This window comes from Oryzias latipes, chromosome 15, assembly GCF_053564925.1.
Source record: "Oryzias latipes strain Hd-rR chromosome 15, Olatipes_Hd-rR_3.1".
NCBI classification, from domain to species: domain Eukaryota; kingdom Metazoa; phylum Chordata; class Actinopteri; order Beloniformes; family Adrianichthyidae; genus Oryzias; species Oryzias latipes.
The window spans coordinates 13467965-13493946 of NC_136251.1; the positions used below are offsets into that span (position 1 = coordinate 13467965).

The window sequence follows — 25982 nt, forward strand, 5'->3', positions numbered from 1 at the left end:
TCATCCCGACTTATTCCAAACCTTTCACATTAAGAGCGCAGAAATTCCTCTTACGTTAAAAAAACCTGAACTCATCACAGGAAAACAGCTTTAAAATGATAATAAACATGTGCTCCTCTACTAATTGACCCCCCCTCTTTATTGTGCTATAGTCTGACCGTTCGATTGGTCATGAAATTCGACGTTCAACTGACCTAAAAACAGAGGCAGTAATGTTGGCTCGCAGATGAAGCTCTACAGAAAAGGCTTGTGTTGACTCTTGCCACCCCCCACCCCCCACCTCCTTTTTTTTAACTCCCCGTCTTCCCCGTCTCACAGAGGATTCCTCTGGTGGCCCAATTACGAGATTCAGCAGGCAAATTGAGGCTGTTTAAAGCGGGTCTGCTGGGAAGGCTGGCAGCTGCTCGGACACGGAGAAGCAGCGCATCCACACAGACGTCCAAGAACGCCTCCCCCTGCCTCCTTCCCGCGCCGCCAACCTGGCCCGCACTCCACCGCCACGAGATTTTTCTGTCTAGTCGGAAACAAGAGTGGCATATTTCCACCGCCGCGCACACGCACGATTGTGCGCCGGGTTAATGGTCTCTATTTTTGTAAACTGAATAAGTCAAATCCATTGGTCACAGCTCTGCTGATGGCATATTTAATTTAGATCTAGTCAATTAGGCCCTGCCGGCTACCTCCTCCATTTTGCACAACTTTCTGCCCCGCCCCCCCATCCCCCCATCTCACTGGCACGAGTAATCCTATTACCATGCACAGACACATGCACATGTACAGTTGTGCAGACCTGCACGGCTGCATGCAAACATCCGCCGCGGCGGCGATTTCACGTGGAAATGTGCGAAAACAATCGGCCGCTGTTGACCACTTTTACACACTGCAGCGCGACGACAGCACGCCATCCAGATATATGTGGGAGTCTGTTTGGCCCTGGGGCAAGAGGGAGGGAGGATGGTGCGGGGGGGGGGGGGGGAGTTGAGAGATGGAAAAAAACAGAAGAAGGTGTTGTGTGAAAGAGATGGAGAAGAAGGAAGAGGGAGTCAGACAGACAAGGTGATGGAGGTGTGTATGTCTGAGGGGGGGGGGGGGGGTAGTGTGTGGGGGCTGGGGGGGGGGGTATTAATGTGTCTTATGCACCAACCTGGCAGATTTATGACACTTAAGGGGACACTCACTTCTCCTTGCATCAGCAACAACCTGCTTGCATTTTTGCCAATCAGGTCTGTTGCTATAGCAACGTCATACTGCCCCCATCCATCCCCTCTCCCAAATGTTCCCCGTCCTCGTTTCTCATCTACCTTTGTCCATCCCACTTTAATGAAAACATGCCCAATGTTTCACCAAGAAAAATCTCCTCTTGACCCGTAAAGAATTCATTTCTGATGAGCGTTGATTTGTGAAAGTGTGAAGAGAATTATTGACGTGAGTCCGAAGGACGTAAACTATAAAGTCACATTCATCCTGTTCAATAATGACTGCTTAAGCTTTCCGAATGTGGTTCAAAGACCATTTTTACAAGGAATACTGTTATGAGCTGAGCCTAAAGTATGTGTAAAATAATGACTATCACGACCCTACTTTAAGAATGAGGGTCAAAGCCTCATGACCTGAATCCATCCATCACATGTGAGCCAAAACAATCATGTTAGAACAGTCAATGTATTAATATTACCACTGGTATGCTTCTATTATTATTATGACGTGAGATAAAAAGTTCCAAGTGGTAAATATTTACTTTTTTATGTAAGGATTTCTATTATGGTGACCCCAGCCTTCATAATGATCCATTTTGGATAGACCACACCAGCCCTTATAGGTGGATACCAACTGTCTGCAGACAAAAAATGGCCAAACTTGTATAGAAGCGCTGCTGGCCCGTGAAGAATTTTAAGATCTAGACAACCTGTTAAAAACAGAGAGCTAAAATATTTATGCTAATTTTTCCTATGGCCAATCTGTGGGCATCGGGTCGTAGTGAACGGTAGTGACTTTTTCAATCACCCCAAACCCTGCCCACTGTGCTACGGGTTCATTAGTGCTGTTCACGTGATAACATGTGTGCAGCCTGACTGTTAAAAACAAGGACATTAGACGATCAGTGTTGTTTATGTGGTCATCCTACAGGCGATTACGTAACACTTGTGTGCAGTATTTGTGCGCGATCAGTAAGGAGCCAGTATTCGCACCTTACAAACAATTAGAGTGTGGCAGAAGGGCGCCTTACAACAGCGCCACCTGTGTGTCGTAAGTGCTTGTGACCAACATTATCTTTACCAACACTTCACGATACACCAAACACACACATTACAATTGTACATTCCATTTTTCATGATGCCCCTTCAGGTGGCCCCATGAGCCTCAAGGAAACTGCAAGACCTGCAATGCCTCTGGATTACCCCAAAAAACTCGACGTACGGGAACCCCCCCCCCACACACACACACACGTGCGTGTTTGTGTGTGTACACACACGTACGTGGCACTAAGGCTTAAAGCGACATCATTTCTGCTCCTATTCCCGCCTGAGGAAAACATTTGTTGGTGTGAGAAAGTGATACAGTGGCACACTAACAGACAGGAGGGGAAAAGCTGATCAAAGGCTCTTTTTGGTGGACTGGGGGGGGAGGAGACAGGAAAGCCACTGAGGACCGGGAGCTGGTTTGTATCTGAAACCCATTTAGACTCCAACAGAAATAAACGATTTCCAGACGCTTTGACGAGGAACGACTTTTGTTCTCCAAAATTCTCCTTTTTCTGAAGTTTTGGAAACACTTTTGAAAACAATCAGACTGGAAACGAGCCGTGTGAGTCACTTCAAAGTCTTACTTACATTCCCATTTGGGTCGTGATTGGTCGGACTGGAGAGGGCGAGGCTACATGTAGTGCCACTGACCTTCCATGCCCATGTTCATGCCCATTCCACCCATCGGCCCTGGGAAACAAAAGTAACGCAATTTTATTAGGAGAGCTTGACGGTGGTTCCTCTGTGAAGATCATTTGAGACGAGGAGGTCTGTGGGTTCATGGGGGTGGGGGGGTCACATCCAAACCTGCTGACTTTAAGAAGAGAATCCCAGAAAACAGGATATCAGAGGAGCTTAAGGACAAACTCTGGGATTAGAGTTGATGGCGTGAGAGAGAGGCCGAGTGTGTGAGTCGGTAGGCATGGGGGGGGGCTGCACAGACATCCCATGAACGCTTGTGAGAAGAAAGTATGGCGCAACAAGACACATCCACACCTTGGGAAGGAGCGCAAGAGGACAGACGCAGAGGAAGCCTTACCAGGTGGTCTGATTCCCATGTGCTGCTGGCCGTCCATGACAAAGCCCCCCATCGGCTGACCATCTGGATTGTAGGGAGCTCCTTGACTTACTGGAGAAAACAGGGAGGGGTAGGGATGGAGGGATTGGAGGAAGGGGAGCGGGATGGTCAATTAGTGCTTTTAATTAAGGCTCGGCGGCCGGAGCGAGATCATCTGCTGGATGCTGCACGCGACGCCGCTTGGCGCTCTGCTGGGAGGGATCAGACTGATGCTGGAAAACGCTCCAGGATATTTCTGATGGACTACGGTTTACTAAGACACTAAGCTTCATCATTTTAACCACAGAAGCTTGTTGAAACCAAGATTTCTGTCTGTAAAATGAAGAAATTAACAAAACAAGTCTTAAACTGGGTTTACATCTACACCTGCAGGAATTACTTTACGACGTCCAAAATAAAAGCTGAAAATATTACGGTTTACGTCCAGATTAGATCTGGAGTTCCACAGAGCGCTACATTAGATCCTCTGATTTTTGTCTAACTCTTTTCCAAAGAATAATAGCGATGATCGTGGAGGATCTTAATGGGAATAGCATTAATTTTATTGACGTTTTTTTTATCGTTCAAAACACAATCTTTTTCAAAAAATGAGTAAGAACTGAAAGTGTAAAAGACAAAAACCAGAAAAAGACAGAAACCACAGAAAAACTGATTCTGTCTGTCAGCTCCATCAACCCAAATCCATGGTACATTTAATTACTACCAGAAACCTGGGGCATTTGGGTTTTAAAGTTTGAAAACATTTCTTTTCCCACCATTCATACACAATAATCAGATTATTTTCTCAACAAAAAGGGAAAAAACAAACATTTAAATGGAGGTTAAAGATGGAGATTATTATCATTTTTTAAATTTGTAAATCTGAGCTGTTGTTGAGAAATTAGGAAAAGCAAAACATCCCAGGATTTTCTGTGGAACATTGAATGCTGCATAGTTTTTTACAGGCAATTAAAGGCACCATGGATTTGTTAGTAAAAACATTAAGGCACAAATGCCCGGTTTGGTCAAGTTTATAAAGCTGAGACCAAATGCAGCCACCGTCTGCGGACACGCTTAGCGCACAGGAGTGACGTCACAGGTTCGATTCCCTGAACAAAGCGGTCCGCCGCGGCTCTGACCGCCAGCTCGTTCTTGCAGAAAAGCTGCAGAAAAAGAGCTTTATCTCACAAATGCAGGCCCAAAATTGAGCAGTGAGCAGAAGTGAAACCTGACCGTGACCCCCCCCCCATTGTTCTGCTCTCATACAAAACCACTTACCTCCCGTTTAGGCGGCTCGGGGGCCGGTCAAGCAAAAGCAGGACCTCAGCCCGGCTGAATGCCTTTGAACTTTACTGCGCCCCCTAATGCCACCCTGACCTCTGACCCTTATTACAGGTAATAAAGTTTACGACAGTCCAAACCAAGCCATGCACCAGGAGGAGGGACAGTGGTGTGTGTGTGTGTGTGGGGGGGGGGGGGGGTCCACTAGTTCTGTTTAGAAAAAATCCACTCATGATTTAGTCAAATTCAGCCAATTTTTCCACGTCAAAAACTGTATTAATGTTTGCTGTTAATGTGGCTAAGTTTTGAGTCGGGGGGGTCTGACATTCCTCTATTTACCAGTGGGGGGGGCTCCGTGTGCATGGAGTGAGGACGGCTTTCGCCTGCGCGACGTGAAAACAGTAACACTAGGAGACTTGCCTGCACGGTTTGACTGGTCGATCATGGGCTGAACTATTCTCCTCCTGGCGTTAATGAACCTGGGGGGTGGGGGGTGGGGGGCAGGAGAGAGAAGAAAGAAGAAACAATCAGAGCAAAGAAAAAAATATGTGGCCTCCTGCACAGAAACCACCCTGCACACCCCCCCCCCCCCCTTAAGCCAAACCCAGGGCATCGATCGTATCAGAGACCTGGACTGAGCGAGTGTGACGTCATCCATACAAAATGCTTTACTTCGGGTTTCGACGAAATAACATCAGAATTCAGTGAGCAGTGATTGGATTGAGTTGGTCTGAGTCATCGTTTCTATGGCAACCACTCTTGCCACTCAGGAATGAGCTTGTTGGAAGGCCACACCCCCACCAATTGAATGTGGCTACATGAAATCTGTCAATCAAACTCTTCAAACTTTCAATGTGAGGCCAACAACTTTTATTCAGGCATATGATTGGTCAGTTTATAACTTAAATAACTTGAACCACAGAAAGAATATCGTGAAATAAAATATTAGGATTATAAAGAACGTGTCATAAAAATGTATCAGAGCAAGAATGGTTATTATAGAATCACTGAGTAACAGCTGTTTATTTCTCTATAGAAGTCTATGGGATTTTGGAGTCTTGTAACCAGCGGATACTTCCTGTTTGGAAGACCAGGGGAGGGGGCACTCAGTCCAGTTCTTATATACAGTCGATGATCCAAACACGTCGTTTGGCCAACCATAGCAATGATATGGAGCCTGTCCCGTCCCGCTAAAGCCCCAGAGAAAGTCTCATGTAAACAGGCCTAACAACGGCTCTGAGCGCATCTCTTTGACTTATGTGAACCTGCTTTAAGTCAACTCAAACACTGAGGTCTTTGTGGGGGGGGTTAACTGGGAGATTCCAGCTCAGACGGGGAAAACAAAGACGTTCGTGGACCGTGTGCTCTGTGCAGGGATGTATCAGAGTAGAGCAGAGCGGGGAGCCTGTGGCTCGCCCAGCGTAGTTGCTACATCACAAATAGGATCTTTTCAAACTACATTTTTTTTGTCTGTTTCTGATTCACAATGATTTGAATCAAGAAATACTCAGAAATGTTGTTTTTTCAGCGTAATTTTCTTCATACATGTCCTCCATCATGAGAAAAATGCCACAAGAACACGTTAAAAACACCCAAAACACATTTTTCGTTGAAGTGGGTTTAAATATCTAAGCTTAGAGCGTGCAGGCTTCTCACACGCTCGTGCACGCTCTGCCAGGCGGCGCTCTGGCCTTGCTCAGCTCTAACCCCTTTTGAAATGACCCCTTGGCCTGCTGTGACCCCACGGAGAGGGAGAGAGGGCTCCTGGGGCTCCTGACTTGATTTATGTGTTCCTGCTGTTGCCCCACCGGACACTTCTGTTTCTGCTGTGAAAGCCGAGCGCTCCCTCGACTTAAAGGGAACAATGGTCCTGCTGGAGTTTGAAAGCAGGAGCATTTAAAGAGTTCAGTGGTGGGGGAGGAGGGGAGAGGGGGGGGGGGGGGGTAAGAAAAGGAGGCAAACACGCTGCATCTGTTTTGGAGCCTAATGGAGCACCGAAAGCTTTAAACCCCTTTGGATTTTCCTCTTTCAAAGGTTTGATTCTGTTACAAAAAACTGAAACTTTCTGATGGGGGGGGGGAGTGCAGGAATGCACTGACATGGCGTAGCACCATCAAATGAGAGAACGTCTGCATTTTTATCACTCTCCCTCCCTTCCTCCCCCTCCCATGTTACCCTGTTCTTCTGCTGGGCGGGGGGGGGAGGGGGGGATATGCAAGGGGGAGTAAAAAAAAAAAAAAAGGAGTGAGGGCCAAGAGGGCTGAGGAGGCCCGAGCATTCCTTTGGCTCCTCTCTCCTCCTGAACCCTTTGCTGAAGGTCAACTGGAGGCCAGCGCCGGCCAACTGTTGACCTCTCCTCCTCCTCCTCATCTCCTTCCTCTTCGTCGTGTCTTTCTGTCCCTGGTCTCTGCACGTCCTATTAATATCTGCCCCGCAAAGCGGTGAAGGACGCCGGCGCCGAGGCAGGGGTATTTAACTGGAACAAGGGCTGAAAAACGATGAACGGGGTGAGAATGACAATGTGAATGTCAAAAAGCAAAGTTAACGAAAGAAAAAGTTTGACAACAGTAGAGAATACTGAGAGTCCATCTTTAAGCAGGAAAAGTCCACTACAACACAGAAATGGGAAATGGGAAATTCCATTTTTTTTCAACTAAACCACGACAGAATATTAGGGACAGCATAAAAAAGCAGATTAATGTATGAAAATAAACTGAAATATAAAAAAAAAAATCAAACATTTACAAAAATAAAGTTGTGAGAAACAAGTTGATTTCCTAAACAAAAATATTGTAAAATTATGAAAAAAAGACAACAATTTACAGACAGTCCTAAAATTACTAGAAAAAAGTTGTAATTTTTTAAGAAAAAAGTTAAAAAATTGTGAGAAAAAAGTAGTTATATTATTAAAATAACCTCGTAAAATGGTAAGAAAAAAGTCGTGATTAAATTCATTTCATTCTTTGCAGTTACAATAAGTCAGTGTTGACTAATTTGCTCCTTTCCTTATTTCCTTATTTGTAAAACCAATGAACTCTACATCTCTCACACTGAAACACCGTGTTTGTTCTTTTTTGTTGTTTTTGTTCTTGTTCTTAGCAAACACACGTTTGCTTATTTATAACTTTATCATAAATTCTCAATTTATAACCTATACAAAACTAACTTTATTAATTTATTTTTACTTTATTCCCATATATTTATTAATTTTTTTTTATTGTGTCGTATTTAACCCTTTGATGAAATCCACACACAAAAATTTGCAATCTCATTTATTTTTAAAGAGATACTGATAGTATCTATGATGATATGTTGGTTGATTTGGTAAATCTTTGTTAAAAATTTTACTTCAAGATGTGAAAATGTCTCAAATTTGATCCACACATTTTTAAATGATTATAAAGAATTTATAATCAACAATGTTGCTTTCTCCTCAACACAGCAAGTAGTCGTTTAAAAAATGAACAACTGTAGATGAGTTATTCCACCACAAAGTTTAGAAATCAGGAAAACTTTTCCCGCCAAAAGCATTTTAGAGATTTCACTTAGGCAGCCATTTTAAAAAGACCAGGGAAAGCCCTTCTACTGCCCCTAGTGGAACGATGGTGAACTACAGAGCAGAAAATGTGGACCACATTTTAGACAATGGGTTTTTAAGGAGAATTTGGATCATGGAAATGAGATAGGGGTCTCAAAAATGTGTGATATGAATGTTTATATAGAACTATGCTAAAAAAAAGCTGTTTTTTCTGCCTCCAGAGACAAAAAAAGTCATAACATTTAGCTAAATAGCTACATGAAGCTGCAGACAGCAGATGAGAATATCCCAAAACACAAACAAATGTTGGACAAACATTTGGAGAAAAAACTGGCGAGATCTCTTTTCTTCCTTAAACAAACGGCAACGATATGTCTGAACAAAGTTCTGCATCCCAAAGAGCAGAGAGGAGGGCGGTGCTGAAAAGTTTGGGACGTTTCGACACCAGAACAGCTAAAAAAAAAAAAAAAAGCAGAAAGGCCGCCTCCTCTTATCGGTTTCCTTCTCCTGCTTTCTCTGCCTTATCATTCCTTCCCCGCGTGGTGGAAACTGGCAGCCCACCTCCCAAATCTACAGTCTGACCCCCCCCCCCACAACACACCACAACACACACACACTTCTCCCTTCAAATCTCATGCTGGTTTCCTGTCCCTGTCGTCCCCATATCTGAGGCCAGATGCACCATGGGGCCTGGAACAAAGGATAAAATGCCTCTCATAATAGCAGCCAAGGGAACGGAGGGATGGAGAGAAGAAGGAGTTGGAGGGGGGGGGGGGGGGGGGGCACTGGTCTGCAAACCAGACACTCTTGCTGTGACCGTTAATAAGCTAACAGACTGTGAGGGAAGGAGAGGCTGTGGTCAGAACCAGGAAAAGAGAGCAGAGTGAGGCTTCACCTTTTCACGACCCCCGGGTGCTATAGGAGCTGTGTTTACAGCCTCATGCCCCCCCCCCCACTGCCTCCCATCACGCCACAATGAGCTGCACTATCCAGCTCCTCCGCCAGCAACAAAGGATGCTGGGTAACACGCTGATGTCCAGAGAGAAACGCCAGAAAACATTTGAAAAAGCAGAGGAGAACGGCGCCCGCCCAGACCTCGCCGATGTCCCGCTCCCGCGCGTGCACAGGTGTGCACTGGGCTCGCGTGAAATGCCCTATTAAAGGCAAGAAATTGTCTTTTCCATAAGCCGCCTTGGCTGCGCGACCAATTGGGAGATCATTTAATAACCAGCAAGTGGAAAGATGCGGATTGGAAACACAAAGGTTCCTCGCATTGATCCACATTCACGGTGAGTATCTGCTGCACGTGTGCACGCACGCACGCACGCCTCCCAAGTCTGCAGCCATATCAGATGATTAAAGCCAGACTGACGGAAGATGAATCTGACACAGCATGCGCTGGTGCGCAGGCGCATGTTTCATCCAGAGGTGCAGATTCAAAATCTAAAGCCTTAGTCTTAACTGCCCCTACAGGGGTATCCAGGCCGTCTGCGGTCTATATGCGACACGCAGGTCGACTTGTGGAGCGGCCGACAGGTCATAGCGAACAATTAAACAACACACAATCCAGGGGTAAAGATCTTTTGGTTTTTTTCAACCCCACCAAACCCTTCGTACTGTGGAAGCAGCCCATTGGTGCTCTTTAAGTGTGACGATTAGAAATGAGGAAATCGGACATTCCAAGAGTCATTTGTGTTGGCATCCTAACATGTCACCTGCACGCCCCACGCATGCAGCTTTCCTTACCGAACCAGCGCCTCACTAACGACTGGAGTGCTGCGTAAAAAGGCGCGGTGTGACAGCATCACGACGGTACGGTCCATTTTCATGACGTCCACGTCCTAGACAACCCTAAAACCGCCGTACGGGTGCATGTGGCTAACACATACGTCTATAACCCTTTACCACTGGCGATGTCGTCCGCTGCTTCTGAGTAACACGCGCTCTGTGACATGACGTAACTTTTTCAACCGTGATCAACGTGAATCAGCAGATTCGGACGCAGAGAAAAGCAGCTTTTCATGACGGCTGTGCGGCGATACACAACACATTCTCAATGTCAAATGTTGCATAAAGCCACTTTTCTCTGTGATAGAATCCACTGGAATTACTTTAACTGCATAAACAGCTGACAAGTTACGGTAGAAAAAAGAATATAAACACTGAGCTAAAGGGAGCTCTTGTTTGATCCAAACCTAAGTTCCGGTGAGCTTTCACAGCTGCCCAACCAAAAGGATCACCACAGGAAACCAGCTCTGGACCAAACGGCTCAGTGTGAAAGCGCTCTCTGGAATTAGTCAGCCTATATAACCCTTGTGCTATCCTAGGCACTTTAACGTTGGGAGATGGGTCATCTAGACCCACTAGACAGTACGCTGAACCTTTTTTTCTTCAATGATTTGTGATCTTCACTGGTGTCCATGGATTACATGAAATCCTCTTCACCTTTATCCACCTTTGTCATGGTAGGGAGAACACGTCAGTGTAAGGGTGGGGTCGGCTAAAATGGCACAAGGGTTAAATCCACGTTTCCTGCCGTTTCACACACAATCAAGCTGTTAAGCATGTAGTTCCATTTCTCATTGTTGTTCATTATGCTCATTTAGCCATCTCCAGATTCTTTTCAGCTGATGAAACATTTTAGCTCCATTTTAATCTTGTTTTTTTCCTAATAAGCATCCAAACTGCATTTTGGCCTCATTTTGCTTTTCTAAATATGTTTTTCTGTCTTTACAGAGTATAGACCTTGAACCTGATTTGCAGAGGAAAGAAACCATTTTGTTTTAAAGCCAGATTATGTCATTTAACTCATTTAACATTTTCACTAGGATGAAGCAGTAAACGCTGTGTAAACATGTTCCTGAAAGCGAGAAGAAGCTGTCAGGCTCCGCCTCCTCTGCTGTATCAACAGCAGCTCTTTCTATTACAGAAGACTCAACGGTATTGGATTGAAGAGTGAACTCGGTTCGTCTTTTCTGACGGAGTCCACATGTGACGTCACGCCAGGCGGTCGTGCAGCATCTGAGCACGCTCCGGCGCGGGCCCTGCATGCATGCGTACGGTTAGAACACGGCGTGCTGCATGCTCTCACATGCCGGCGAGCCGAACTGTTCACTGTTTTTCCAAAAACCGCTTCAACAGTCGACGTTGTGTGAATTGCAACACAACAACCACCCCGGGAAAAAGAAAGGCGCTTTGGACTTGCACAGGTGTGTGGAGACGTGCTCTGGGCCGGCGTGCGATGGAGCGACACGGGACGGGCGTCCGACCGGCCGGCAAGTCACGCCACAAGAGTCTGGTGTTTTCAGTAAACAGCAGAGGGTTTTTTGGCAGGCTGGGAGGCCCTGAACCATCTCCAAATGCATGCATGCCTGTGCACGGACACACCCACACACACACACAGAGGCAGCTCTCTAATAACATGAGGTGGATTAGCAGGATCCAGCGCCACATATGGAGGCAAACTTAAGAAAACAGTGTGAAATTTGAAAGAGGCTTTAGACTGAGAGCAGACACGAGGGTCGCTTAATCCCCATTTACTGCACACACAGAAAGCGCCAGCCGCCGGGTCAACTGCCTAAGAGCCCGCCGCCGCCGTCCGCTTAGAACGCCGTAGATCTGCCGCAGCCGAGTTTCCAGAGAGGAGCAGAACAAACGCGCACAACTGGCAAGGAGCTGACTGAGGCTGTGCAGCGCCGAGCGGGACTTTCCAAACCAGACAACAATAAAGTGATGTTCACGCCGCCCTCCACAACGCAGGTTCAAGCCCCCATTTGAGCTTTCGCGTTCCAAACAAGTTTCAGACTCTTTCTAGAATTGAACGCGTGTTGAAAGTCAAGCCGGGTCAAACTTTGACCAAGGAAAGACTCAGATTTGGTAATGACGCTTGGCTGGCGTCCCTTTTAATTCACTTAAGTGCCAACTTGTTAAAAATGGATCTTGAAGGAGGAATTCCTAATTGTGTATTTCTTATGTCAGAATAGAGGAATGAAAGAAAAAGCCTGGAGTGAGATTTGCACCGCTTTGACATTTCACACCAAACCTCTTCCAAGTGAAGGTGGCGGACAAACGAAGAAGCACATTCTCTGACGTGCGTCACATCTTTAGCGTAAACGTAGCTTAAGAGCAAGAATAAACGTCCCGCTCAGCTCATTGCAACATGAAAAATCTCGCCAGGAATCTCATCTTCATTTTGCAGAAAAGGTTGGAGTCAGGATGTGAGGGAGAACCGGCGCTCTGTCTAACCTGTGACGTCACTGCGTCTTATTTGGAGTGGGAGCAGGAATTGAACCCACGGTTTTAGTCGAATTCTGAGCTACTGAGGTCCCTCCGGCTCTCGTCAGACTGGCGGCCGTGCTTCCACACAGATCCACTTTCTCCCGCCTTTTATGTTCTTGAGCACCACCAGCACCCACCGCCTCTATGCTGCTGTGTCCTGCCCCGACCCCCTCCCCGCTACAAAAGGATGTTGAGGAGAGGGGGGGAATGAAAAAGGGAAAGAAAGAAGGAGGAGAAATGCAGGTTTGTCCTGAGGCGGCGTGCTGTGATGTAAGAGAAATCGCAGAGAAAGAGGGAGCAGGGAGGTGGGTGGGGGGGTGCACAGGGACCCTGAAGCGCACAGATTTGTGTTGACACAATCCAGTCAGCAGTGGGTTGTGTCTGCACAGGTTGAGGACTCCTCCAATGGATTCCGGTCATAGCGACCGAGCCCGAGCAGCAAACACGGCTTCTGACACGGAGGGGTGAGGTCATACGTGAAGCGCACGTGAAGCGTGCGCGGATCTGCGGGAAGGTCAGGCGGTTTCCGACTGCTGAGGATGAAACAGGCTTCGGGGCAGAGCCGGAGCTCAGAGGACTTTCCATGAACAAGTTCCAGCATCGCTCGCTCTCTGCCCTCCCACCAGCGCCGCCGCCGCCGCCCCACACTCAAACATGCACCTCACTCTACCTGTTTGTGTCTGTTTGTTAACCCTGCAGCTGCTCTCAGGCTCCACACTAACACTCGCAGGAAAACTCCACAGGGAATTTCCTATATTTCCTCCTTACAAACCCAGAAAGTCAGGAAAGAAAAAAAAAGAAAAACAAATCAATAAAATGTTCACATTTTTAATCCACTAAAGACAAACAAGTTCAAACTTTCAGTAATAAATGTTATTATGACTCAGGAAGAGCAAGATCTAATAATTGAATCACAATTATTATTGTATTATTGCTGAAAAGATTACAATGACTGTGGAAAGGCACATTGTAACTAGGATAACTAAAGGTCGCCTCACAGCCTCTACCTACATTTGTGAGAAAAACTAAGAGAAGTTGTGGTCGTAACGTGAAATTCTTCACAGATGTATCAGGAATGAACCACGTCAAAACCGCTAAAGAAGTATGAATAAACACGCAAAGAACAGGTAAACCAATGTAACATGAACCGTGCGGGATTATTGCGCTCTTCATCTGTGATTAGTGCATCAATTCCATCATTTAAACGTGACGTGTGCCGTTTATAAAAGCTACACATCAGTGGTACATGCGTGCAGGAACAGTCGTGGAACGCTTTGCGTGTGCGTCTAGCAAAAATCATTCAACAGACCAAAACCCAATTCACATAAAGAACCCCATGTGGAAAATGGACTTAGTGGCTGTGTGTCATGGCCTTAACATTACGGCAAAGCCTTTAGGGGTTTATTAATCCTGCAAATATTAAGACCCAAACCATCCAAAAAATATGCAAAATGCTGCACTGTGAAATGTACACAATATTCATATCTGGCCCTGGACCCTCAGAGGGGGAAAAATTGCATTTCTAATGGTTTTACCAAGGCATACGTCATCATAAAAAGCCCAAAAAGGCATGGAAATACTATTTCATTATTGTAATGTAATAGTAACTTTTATAACCCAACTTGTATTGCACAGAGAATGAATTATCACTTTTTTATGGGGACAATTATGACTTTGATGGCCTAAACCTTCAGAGTATAGATGGAAGGACATTTTTTCATGACAACAATAAATATAATTATGACTCTAGCCTCTCATACATGAGATTAATAATAATATGGCCTGAACTTTTAGGGTGAGGAATAATAAGAGAGGTCAGGAGTATTATGCATTGTAAAATGCCCCTCAATATTTGACTAATTATTGACAAAGATCAAGAAATTGTCAACAAAAGCTTCTTTAAGAGCAAAAAAATATAATGTTGATGTTAAAAATAACATTAGTAATAGCAATTCAGCTAAAAAAAACTGCCGTTTTAATATTATTAACAGCAATAAAAGTGTTTAAAACCGTATTTTTGCACCTTTCATTTGTAACGGCATTCATGTTTGCATTTGCCACCCTTCTAAAGTCTTCTGCCCCCCTCCTGACCCCCGCCTCTGGATTTTATTAGGTAATAAACTAAAGGAAAACGTATATTTTATTATTTTGTCATTAATGACAGAAATATTGACTCAGAAATCAGGGGAGGGGGGGGGCAAGGTGCCCCCATTTGCCACCTCATAACTCCGGCCCTGGAAAAGGCTCAAAGGTTCAAAGTAGTTTAAGAGTCTTGTTCAGTCCAGAGTGAAAGAACTGATCGTTTTCTGACACTGCACTATTGCTAGCATGTTCTCCATGTCTCCCCGGTCTGCTCCATCACCTCCTGCTCTCCGTCCTCTCCTCCTGTGCTTTCAGAAACCCGATAAGCTGCAGACACAAATGCAGCCGCCGCTCCTTCCACGGCCAGTCTGCCCTTTTAAATACTCCTAGCCTTCTTCTCCCTCTAACTCTGTGTCCAGGCTTTTAAGACGTTCGTAAAAGGAGGTCTTATTGACAAAACAATTGCTCAGCGGGGCTTAAACACTGCCTTTAAAGGGGTATTATTAAATTGCAGGCAGGAAGGGGAGGGGCCGCCAACAAGGGAAACCTGATGACCTCTCCATCGATTTTTACATCACCGGAGCGTTAGGAGAACTTAGCACGGAGAGACGGACTGCATCCAGACGGACATTTTATATGTTTCTCGCTGAGCTTTTAGCTGCTGCGTGTGTCGGGAGTGGTGTAATTTTGTGAGCAGGTAAAAGGTTGTGTTGTTCAAAAAACGCTTGGATGCTGCGGCTGCAGAAAGGCGCACGCCTCCATCTACCAGCTAATCTAATTACTGCTCTCTTTCGCTGCTCATCCACGCGTCCGTATGATCCATCTCGGAGCAATTCCCAGCTCATTTTAATTGTTATTACTTGTTAAGAGCAGGTTAAATATGCAGTTTGCACACGGAGTATGATGAGGCCTGACTCTGCAGATGGATGGCTCTACAGATCATAGCTGCAGGACTTTTGGAAGATTTGCTGGAGCTTAAAAGCAGAAAGTCTCTTCAGAAGGTTCACCTTAGATCTTACATGACTACAGAGACTGAAGAATTTTCATGTACATCTAATCAAGAATATAGAATTTGATCCATCTGTTAAAGAAACCCTTTTTATCAGGTTTGCAAATTCATATATTTTTTTATTATCAATAAATTAAATCAAACTTAACTTCAGGCATTCTCATTTTTATTTTCACAGATCTGACTGGAACATGGAGGTCTTTCTGGTGGCATTGTGGTCAGAGATTTTTAAGTAATGAATAACGACGGTAAAATGTTTTTAATTTCAAAGGATGCCAGTTTTTTCCATGAATGTCACTGAGACTTACTGCAGAAAAAGAAGAAAATGCTTCAAGGAGTACATTTGGTCACTTTGAGGCCAAAAAATAAATGATATTTTGGTTCTTTCATTATTTCCCAACTCTTCTTTTCCAAAGCTCTGTTTTTGTATTGGTTTAGCCGTTAGCAATAGGCTGCGCTAGCATATACTTTTTTTGCATATTTGGAAACGGTTATTTTTCGTGTCTATTTATCCCCTAAATTTAATAGAAACAAATCAGATTTTTATTGCTGTTTAATTTTTAGCTATGAAAACGCTTTGATTTGTATTTTTAGAGATTAACTGGATCAATTTAAAGACACGCTCCAATGAAAATTGACTTTTTGGGTGTTTTTAAAATGTTCTTGTAGCATTTTTCTCATGATGAAGAACATATATAACATTAGAATTTGAATGTTCTGTGTATTTCTTTATTCAAATGTTGATGGATGAGGAGCAGACAAAGCCCCGCACTCTGAAAAAGCTTGGGTTTGTGACGCAGCAACATGGGCGATCCACATTCTCAGTGCCCTGCTCCAATTCTAAATTCTCTACCTAACAAATAGATTCATGTCCGTCTTTATTTTCCTCCTCCGAGCTGGACTCAAAAGTGTACGGCTGGATAGCTCTGATATGGCTCGCCATTTTTATTAATTTATTTTTATTTTTCCACGGTAATGTTATCTTGGAGTTGTGAGGGGCTGTAAGCTAACAGGAGAAAATGTAAAAAAAATGGCATGCTGGGATATCAAAGTAAGCTAACTTCCACACCATCCCAGAGGTGAATTTTGTAAGCAAAGCAAGAACATTTGTTACTCCTAGCTATAAGATTCACTTTCCTTTTATATTTCTTCAGAATAATTCAGTATTTGCTAGTTCATCTAAGTACTTTGAGCACTTTAAAAACGGTCTTTTTAGCTTTTGCTGTTAGTTTTTAGCTAGTTTAGCTATTGGCTTGTATTTTGAATGAAGCTAGCTTAGCAAAGATAGTTTTCTTTTCTAACAACAAAGGTAGCCTTAAGTTAATCACTTTTTATCATGTTCAGTGTACATTTGAGTTAAAACCAAAAACAAAAGAAATCATTTAAAACTTTAATTTCTAAGCTTTTACTTTTAGCCTAAGAGCATTTGATAGCTGTGGAATAACTTTTTTTAAATGGAAATTTACATTTGCTTTTTAAATGAACACATTAATTCTAACTTAGTGGTCAATATGTATAGTAAAAAAGTGAAAGTTTGAAGGAAACGTGGCTGTCAGAGGGTTTCACACTGACAGTGCTGGTTTGCTGTGTGTACAGGCATTGTTCACTTGGGTCCAGGTATGTGGTACACGGTGTACCTGTGCTGCAAAAGGCGTGGGCGTGGCTCCTCTCTGCCTTCAGGTATGTGTTTACATTCTCCGTATATGAACCGGCTGTGTGTGCTTTCTCTGTTCAGATTGAGACTCCCTGCTGGAGCGTCTCTCTGCCAATAATTCATGAGTGATCTGCGCCCCTCGCCGGCCTTTAGCATTTTTATTTAATCAGCTGAGCACCCCCCCATCCACCACCCCACCCCCCCATAGCGCGCTGGCTCATCAATAATGGACGCAGACATGTGTGTTAACACGTCTTCTGTGCGTGAGAGAAGCTGCTCGGCTGACAGAGCGGGAGTTTCTGAGGAGCATGCTACACGGCTCCAGTGTGTGTTTTATTGGCCGGTCACACACGCCTTTCGTCTGTGAGTTCACATGGGGGGGGGGGGGGGGGGGGGGGGGCTTGGCATGAAAATGACACCAAACACACTTTCCAAAGATCCTTGATTTTTCTTTTTTTTTTCCAAAGAGGCGATGCCTGAGCGACAAACAGAATCACATCGGGGGGAAATTGACTTCAGTGGGTCAGGAGGTACCATCAGCGGGGTTGCTATGGAGACACCCAATGACGGGGCTTCCCATCCAGCACAACAACACGCCTGTGAAATGGCAGTTCCCCTAACATCACCCCTCCGTCTCTCCTCTGCTTTTTACTCTCCATCATCCGTCTCGTACCTGCTCAGCCCTCATCGCTGCGGCTAAAGAATGCAGGGAAAATGTGGACAGGCGTGCGCACGTGCACACGCACGCATGTGTGTGCGCAAAGGGATATGTGAGGGGGCAGCAGGAATCCCAGCATGCCAGCTTTAACGTCTAATACCGCTCAGATTAACCACCCCCGGTTGTCTTTCACAAACCCAGATTAGCCACCTACGATTCACACATGTGGTGTAGTGGTTGTGCACAGATGTGCACGTGTCCCCCCCCCCCTCCCTCTGGGGTTTGTTGCTGCATCAGTGAGAGCTAGCAGTGCGAACTCTGCTGCTCATATGACCATCCGACTCCCCACAGGTCACAATTGATCCCATGTGGATATCAGATGGGGGTGGGGGGTCACGTGATTTGATAACCCCTAAAGGGTTCTCCTCAGGTCATGGGGGGGGGGGGGGGGGGGGGGGCTGTCAGAGTGTCTCTGAGGTGCCTCATTCAACATTATTAACATGATCAGACTGCTTGTAAAAGGGTGTGGTGGGGGGTCTCATGTTCTCCCCCTCTTTCATCTATTTTTCACTCCCCAACACTTACCAGGATTATTCTGAGGGCATTGCAGATCAAACGCCGCCAACCCCCCCCCCCCCCAAGCCGTTCCTCAGCCTCTTTAATTAGACACGGTTAATAACGCTGAGCACGCGCTGATAGCCATCGCTCTGATAAGAGCGGCCGCACAAGGACACCCCCCTCCCCCCCTCGCTTTTTTAACTTTACCTTTTTCAGTGTTATCTTAGGTTAAGACGGGTAGTTAGCGGTCCTGTTTTACAGGCCGGCCCACCACACTCCAGCCCAATTAACCGCCTGCTTAGCTCTAACAGCTGTAATTTGCAGGTCAGGCTTTTCTAAGTGGAGCTCCTTGTTAAAGTTTGGGGGGTGGTGGTGGGGGGGTTAGTAAACACTCTACAGAAGGAAAATGCATTCATACAGTACGACATTTATTTTGAAATAGAGGAGCACATTGTTGATACCAAAACTTTGAAAGAAAAAGCCAATCATCGGTGCGTTCCTCGTAGATGCAGCAGGATTTTTTATTGGATTTTCTCAGCATTTCGTTAAAGATGGCAGTTAATTAACATGGCTGCTCATGTTTGGGCAGAGCCGGAAAAATCACTCCAGGCCAAATCTCCTCATTGATCTAGGTGAGCGGGATTGGAGATGAATATGCGGGTTGAGCGCAGGCATTAATTCCAATCATTAGAGACTGAGATGGCCCTGCAGGGAAAAAAATGAAGGGGGGTGGACAAGGAAGGAAAGGGTCCATGCAAACTCGGAGGAGACTCACCAGTTGTTCACTTGTAGGATGGTGAGGCCCGTGTCCTGGGCCAGCTGCTTCTTCTGCTCCTCTGACGGGTACGGATGCTGCAGAAGACAGGAGGAGGTGGTGGAAGTGAGACGTTTTGTTTCTCAGGAAACCTTTCGATGTGTCTTTTATCAAAGGAGTCAATGTGGCCCCCCCCCCTTCCCCCGCCTCCCCCCTCCGCTCTGATTCATTAATTAAATATGAAATCTTGTAACTAACAGCAGCCCCAAAAAGGCGAGCCAATTAGAAAGTTAAGTGAAGTGGAGAAGCAGCTCTGGTAATTAGGTAGCGGCTTACACAAATATATATCACACTGCTGCATATGGAACTGAGGGGGAGGGGGGTACGTATTCAGAGCAGAAAAAAAAAATCCAGCATTTCTCACTGAATTCCGTTTTTTGGTTTCAGTTCTTTAACTATCAAAGAATCTGTAAGCCTTTGGGTCAAACAGCTTCGCGACTCTATGGCGCCATCATGGTTCCACGACGGAGCAATAATGCAGAACGGACCGAGACCTAAAAATGAAATGATGAAGCGGACGGGTGACAAATGTAAACGTTGTCACAGCAACTGAGAACTGTGTCAATGGGGCGTCCAATATAAAACACAGTGAAATAAATAGGGTCAAATGTTTTTACATACATTGTAGAAGCAACATGAGATCAATCTTGATAACCTTTATGATGCTGAAATTATGTAACTTGTTGACCTTGAAAACATTGCAATCAAGTAGAACATTGTTGCCATCCCACGTACTTTTCAGCGGTTATAAAAAACACTAGCAAAAAACGCTAATATGTCATTTTATGTGGCTATATGAGCGATACTGACATGTGAACAGTGGTTGCTAAGGAAAAATGAAAAATTACTTCAAGCTGGAGAGAAAAAAAGTTGCTCTGCGTATTCATCAGACCGAGAGAGGAAAAAACATCTATGGTTGCTATGGACCCTGAACCTCGTGGAAGCTTTAAATTAAACGTGACTGCCCAGCGATTTCTGCATTTGAGAAAAACAATAAGAAACCTCCAGTTTTTCTACAAACTGTTAAGCACATATTTTAAAAACATTACATTGTTATTTTTCAAGATATCTTTAGTGTCTACTAGATTAAAAAAAGACAAATGTTCAGACTTTTTGCTCATCGTTCTGCTACTCGTCCATCATGTTCCTCAGTGATGACTCACAGCAGCCTTCACACGTGGCCGCTGTTTTCCAGCACATCTAACGAGACGATGCACCCTTGAAAGTCAATCAGACAAGAGGAATCAGCGCGGCGCCAGCTTTTATTTTTATGTTTTCATCATCAGATTTCAGCACATAATGAGCCGGATTGTGCTTGAAAGCATGAGTGGAGAGGGATTTTTCTTCCCAGCCTTCCCTCGTCCATGTGATTGGTTGCAGGGCGAAAAAGAACACAACGAGGTTAATTTCATGCGCCGGGTTATAACTAAATTGTCGCCTCCGGCCAATTTGGTGTCCATTTCTTTTCAGCAAGTATTTCTCTCGCTGGGTGACCGTCTGCCTGCTCGTGTTGACATAACAGATAAGTGCAGGAAATCCCAGGCAAAGAGGAAGAAACTGTATTGTTTAGGGCTGAAACAAAGATGGTGGAGAAAAAACAGACGACGGACCCCGGCCTCCCCTCCCATCTCAGGGTGGGTTTTCGGGACAGTTGGTATAAACTCTGCGGATGCATTCATCTCTGCTAATCATGTGGAAGCAACTTGTCGTTAAAGTCCTCCTCCTTGACAAAGACCTCTGATTGAACACCAAAAACATCAATGAGACCATTCTATGCATCACAGATCTGTGGAAGCAGGAGTGTCTGCCTCGTGATACTGGGGGGGCTTTGGCCACGCCGGGGGCCATGACGAAGCACAAAATTCATCCTGTTTGGAAGCTCCCCTCCCTTCAGCTTCCAGGCAAACAGAAACAAGTCACACACAGAACGACTCTGAGGCCGGAGCGGCAGGATCCGGGCGCTTTTCACTCATGGGATTCATCTTCATCAGTCCCTCCGTCACTCTTCTCATTCCGGCTATAAAATGCCCACATTTTATACAGGACAGCAAAAAAAAAGCCCTTAAAATGAAACCACAACTCCACAGTTTGCTTAAAACGACACACTAAATCATCATGATTCACTACGAAGTAGAGCTGATAAAGGTTGACAGACAACAGGCGCTCAGGACTGTAAAAGTCAGTCCATCAGTTTTAAAGTCGCACTCCGATCAACTTTTGATATGTTTTAAAAGCGTTCTTCTTTTATTCATAATTAAATCCAAAACCTGTGATTTTTTAGGACCTGGTTTCTGCAGAGCAGAACTCATCAGGGGACAGTTGTCCTCCGTTTGTCCACCTTCTCCGTCCAAACAGCTTCTCGCTCGGCAACAAGTTGCTTTGAATTGCGTCTGTGAGTTATTCTGGGGCCTCCGTGGCCTTTGGCTGCCATGTTTGAGCCATTGCAGTAAGGGGGATGGGGGCGGGGGTGCTTTAGTGAGAAAAGCAATAACATGTTCTTTAAAAGAGCAGATGGAAAGTTTCTGCTCATCCCTCCCTCCCTTCTTCCTCCAGCCTATCTTAATGATACGTCTTTCTCCAAATATACAACTCCTTTCATGAGAGTTTCCACCCCGCGCCGCTCTGCGAAGGACGTGTGTGTGTGTGTTGGGAGGGTTGTGTTGTTTCGGCTTCTTTCTCATCAGTGCGTCTTATCAGTACGAGTGTGCGCACATTACATTCAAAGATGCGCTGCCCTTTTGCATTGGTTCTCATTGGAGACACTAAGCTCAAGTCCAGTTGTGTGTGTGTGCACGCCTGTGTGTGTGTTCGACATCCTGAGACAAGAATGGGAGGATAAGGAGGGAAGGGAGGAGACACGAAAATGGAAATGTGGAGCTCCAGGCTTCCATGAGCAGATAAGAGCATAAATATTCCCTTTACCCCCCCCACACACAGAACCCCCACCCATCCACCCACCCAATCCATGACTAACACGTTTGATAGTAAAAACAAGTTTGCCTCAATGGTTAACAACTGAGAGAAGACAAACCAAAAGCAATTGGATTCACTTCTCATAATTCAGATTTCTGACAGAAGGCAGTTGAGCAGCTGAAGGTCCTTCACACCTTTGAGGATTCTTTTGGGAAATCTGACGAGCCAAAGTGAAGTCAGACCCCTCCAACCTCTGATCTTTTAGAATAATCTCCATCGTCTCCAACAAATGAGGCGTTCCAGAGTTCGGGCTGAATCAGAGCAGAGGCATCGCCTAACACCTTCTCCACCTCAGCACAACCAACACAGACCAAGACCTTCTCAGATTTACATTCATGTATTTAATCCAACAAATCCTTAGAAGTTCTGAAAGGTTTGAGATGGACTTCCAGCAGGTTATGAATTGAATCGATGTCTCAACCTGTGGGGGCGGTGAAGGTGGTGGAAGTAAACTCACTTTACTAGCAGCTGATCGAAGACTGGATCCAAAATCCATCCATCTAGCCATCCATCCTTCCGTCCGTCCATCCCGTCATTCATCTGTGCACTTATGCATTCATCCATCAATTCATGCAAACATCCATCCTTCATCCATCCATGCATTCATCCATCCATCAATTCATGCAATCATCCATCCTTCATCCATCCATTCACCCATCTGTCCATCCTTCATCCATCCCTTCATTCATCCATCAATTCATCCATCTGTCCGTCCAGTCATTCATCTGTGCATCCATGCATTCATCCATCCATCAATTCATGCAAACATCCATCCTTCATCCATCCATCCATTCATCCATCTGTCCATTCATTCATCCATCCCTTTATTCATCCATCCATCTTCAGAACCTGTTAGTTAGGGTTGCTGGAGCCTATCCTACCCTTGGGTTAAGGTGGGGTACATCATGGACAGGTCAGCCGTCTGTAGCAGGGTCACACACTAAAACACATCCAGTCACTTCAGACCTAAGGACAATTTAGAATCACTGATTAACCTGTGAAGCATGGTTTTGGACTGTGGGAGGAAACCGGAGTTCCCAGAGAAAACCCAGGCATACATGAGGAGAACATGCAAACTCCACACAGAAAGAACCCAGCCGGGACTCAAACCAGGACCTTCTAGCTGTGAGGCAAGAGTGCTGACCGCTGCGCCACCGTGCAGCGCTTGACCCAAACTAAGGGGGGAAAAAACAGATACTGGGCCTTTTGACTTTTCACCAGAATCTCTGCCCTCCCACAACAGAAGGGAGATTAGCCTGAATATTTCCAAAGGTGCTGTTCCAACAAACCTGGAGCCCACTATAAGCCTGAACTGTCTGACACAGAAAGCCTCCAATTTCCTAATTCTCCTGCTCCTTGGGTGGAGGGTTGGATGCTGGTGTGCGCTCAGACAGCATCTCAAATTCCTCTCTGTGTAGGTGGCATCGACTGACATCCCTTTGACTTCATTAGGGAGCAGGGACCCCGCAACAAAGCCGGCGCTGGGAGAAAAGGGGGGATTAAAGAAGGAAGAAAAAAAAAGGAAAGAGAGAGTGAACAAAACAACAACATAAAAAAAAAAAAAGCCCCCCCTTAACCTAATTTCCTCTGATTCATTCTGCTCCGACGCAAAAGAACAAAACAGCGCAACAACAGTTCTTTTGAGACAGATCTTCACACTGCCTTCTGCAAAATAAACGTCCCCTTCTCCGAGCGACGAAAGAAAAAAGGCAGGAGCCGGCTCTTTTATGGTGTTGGTCTTTGGTAAAGCGGCTCAAGGCGGGCATGAATTATTCACCAGGCTTCTTCTGAGAGGGGAAACCTCGATATATGTGCAGCAGAACGAACAAACTGGCGTTTTTTTCTTTAATTGAGGAGCAGAAAACAGATTTGTTGGGGGTTTTTTTGTTTGTTTTTTTGGGGGGGGGGGGGGTTCCTCGCAGAGATCCGCCTGTGGGAAACAGTTAAATCTGGTTAGCCGTCGGGGCGGAGGGTGTGAAGTGTGTCATTAAAGCTGGAGTACAAAGTGGATTAGATGATGGAGTTTGTTAGCGGCGACGATGACGCACGATCGCTCTCCCAATTGAGGGCTCTGCTGTGATGCGATGAGGTGGTGGTATTATGATCCGGGAGGGGGCGGGGGTCTGACTGCGCCGTACGCACAAGTGTTCTCAAAGTGCCATTAGGCTTTGTTTTAAAGAGGGGGGGTGGGACCATTCAGAGAGCACCTCCTCTCCGGAACAGTAAGAGTGAAGGCACGCTTCATTAGTCCACCCTACCCCGGCTCAGGGGAGGCGACATTTATTGAGGGGGCCGGATGTTGCACAACACCTGCCGCTGAGCTTCCCCCTGTGCAATAAAGGGAGGGGGGGCCGCGGCGGCTAGCTAGCACTAGCGGTAAGTGCTGCTCTCTGGGCTGAGGCTGATGAGCTGGGACTAATTCAAAGGGTGATTATGTAGTTTGCTGGACCACTAAACCTCTTTAAGCCCGTAATTACCACCTATTTGAGCGAGGGGAGGCACTCCAAAGAAGAGAAGAGCAAGCCGCAGCTGGAGGTGGGCCGCCTCAGGGCTGCCGGGGACTAAAGTGTGTGTGGGTGGGGGGGAGCGTAAACGAGAGGAAGAAGAATCCACAAAGCCCCGGTGAAGTCAGAAACCCGCTCCAAGCTACCAAATCGGGAGTGATCTCCCAGCTTTGAAGACTTCAGAACAGCAGCAGTGAGACAATCCGACAGAGCTACGCCTGATTGTGATGGAGGCCGGGCCACGCTGGACAAAAGTCTTTTTTAGGCTCCTGTCCGTGGAGTGCGACAGGGAATCAAATGCTCAGATTGCATGTGGACCATGAGGGACTCCGTCTCATTTCATCCTGACTCTCAACGAAATATGACTTCTCGTAACGCACAGAAATCTGAGCTCTCAAGAGGAAGCAATTTGGGGACCATTCTAATAACCCTGGCGATATTATTATGCTATTATCGTAATTACCCTTTTGCCCCCAACGTTTTAATTAGAAACTCACCGTTGGCCCCTGGGGGGGGGGCGGGGGAGTAGGTAAGAAGAACTAAGAGTTGGCAGAAAGCTGAAAGTTGGTCTTTCACAAACTGTTCCCTTATGCCCGGTTTGTACTTCATAGTAGGGGTGTAACGATGAATCGATTCCTACAATCCAACCAGATCAATCTGAGTTGATCAATTCAACCTACACCATTAGAAAATCCTTTCAAAATAAAATACATTGGTAGGTCTCTTTTACTGTAACATAAAACCGACTATCACAGCAGAAAATGATCAGTCCATCGTTCCAGTCCAATGTGTGGAAACATTTATAGTTTAGCAAAGACAAGTGACCATCCAGTGTGCTAGAATGTTCTAACAATGTTCCCTCTGGATTATTTGGTTGTGGAAAAACAGCATCGAGCTTAACTTTAGGAAATTAAAATGTGAATGGATTTGACATTAAATTTTGTCTGTTTGTACACATATTTAATTTACACTTGATAATCTTGCAAGGAAACTTCACCTGCACTGTTCAGTAGCAGGTATTTCTCTCTGAGTCACACCTGTTGAAGTTTCGGATATAGACGTCCCAGATCGATTTTTCGGTCAGTGAATCGAATCGTTCAAAATGAATTAGTATTGTTGTTTCACCCCTACTTCACAGCAGTGGGTCATCTATTATGTCACATCCCTACCACAGTCGTGCGGTCTAGTTCATGCTAAGGTTGGCCGGTATTGCTTAGGTTTATACACAATAATCGCAACGAACATCTGAGTGGCGTTTATACTGTTCTAGCCTAATGATGTGATGGTCTACCTGGGATTTTTTATAGAGATTTTTGAGATTTCTGTAGTTTAT

At 45.4% G+C, this 25982-nt stretch overlaps 1 protein-coding gene across 2 annotated transcripts in view; it reads right to left on the reverse strand.

Moving 5' to 3' along the window:
• The window catches only part of meis1b (Meis homeobox 1 b), a 71666-nt gene that overhangs the window by 4366 nt on the left and 41318 nt on the right, over positions 1–25982 (reverse strand). The window contains exons 9-12 of one of the 2 annotated variants that reach the window (XM_023963803.2): positions 19134–19210; positions 5002–5060; positions 3283–3372; positions 2832–2933 (exon numbers count right to left, since the gene is read on the reverse strand). In XM_023963803.2, coding sequence (XP_023819571.1) covers positions 2875–2933; positions 3283–3372; positions 5002–5060; positions 19134–19210 — 285 coding nt within the window. In that variant the 3' untranslated portion in view covers positions 2832–2874. Of the gene's footprint in view, positions 1–2831; positions 2934–3282; positions 3373–5001; positions 5061–17587; positions 19064–19133; positions 19211–25982 lie in introns of those variants that run through there. The other variant, XM_078931784.1, reaches the window with a different exon arrangement.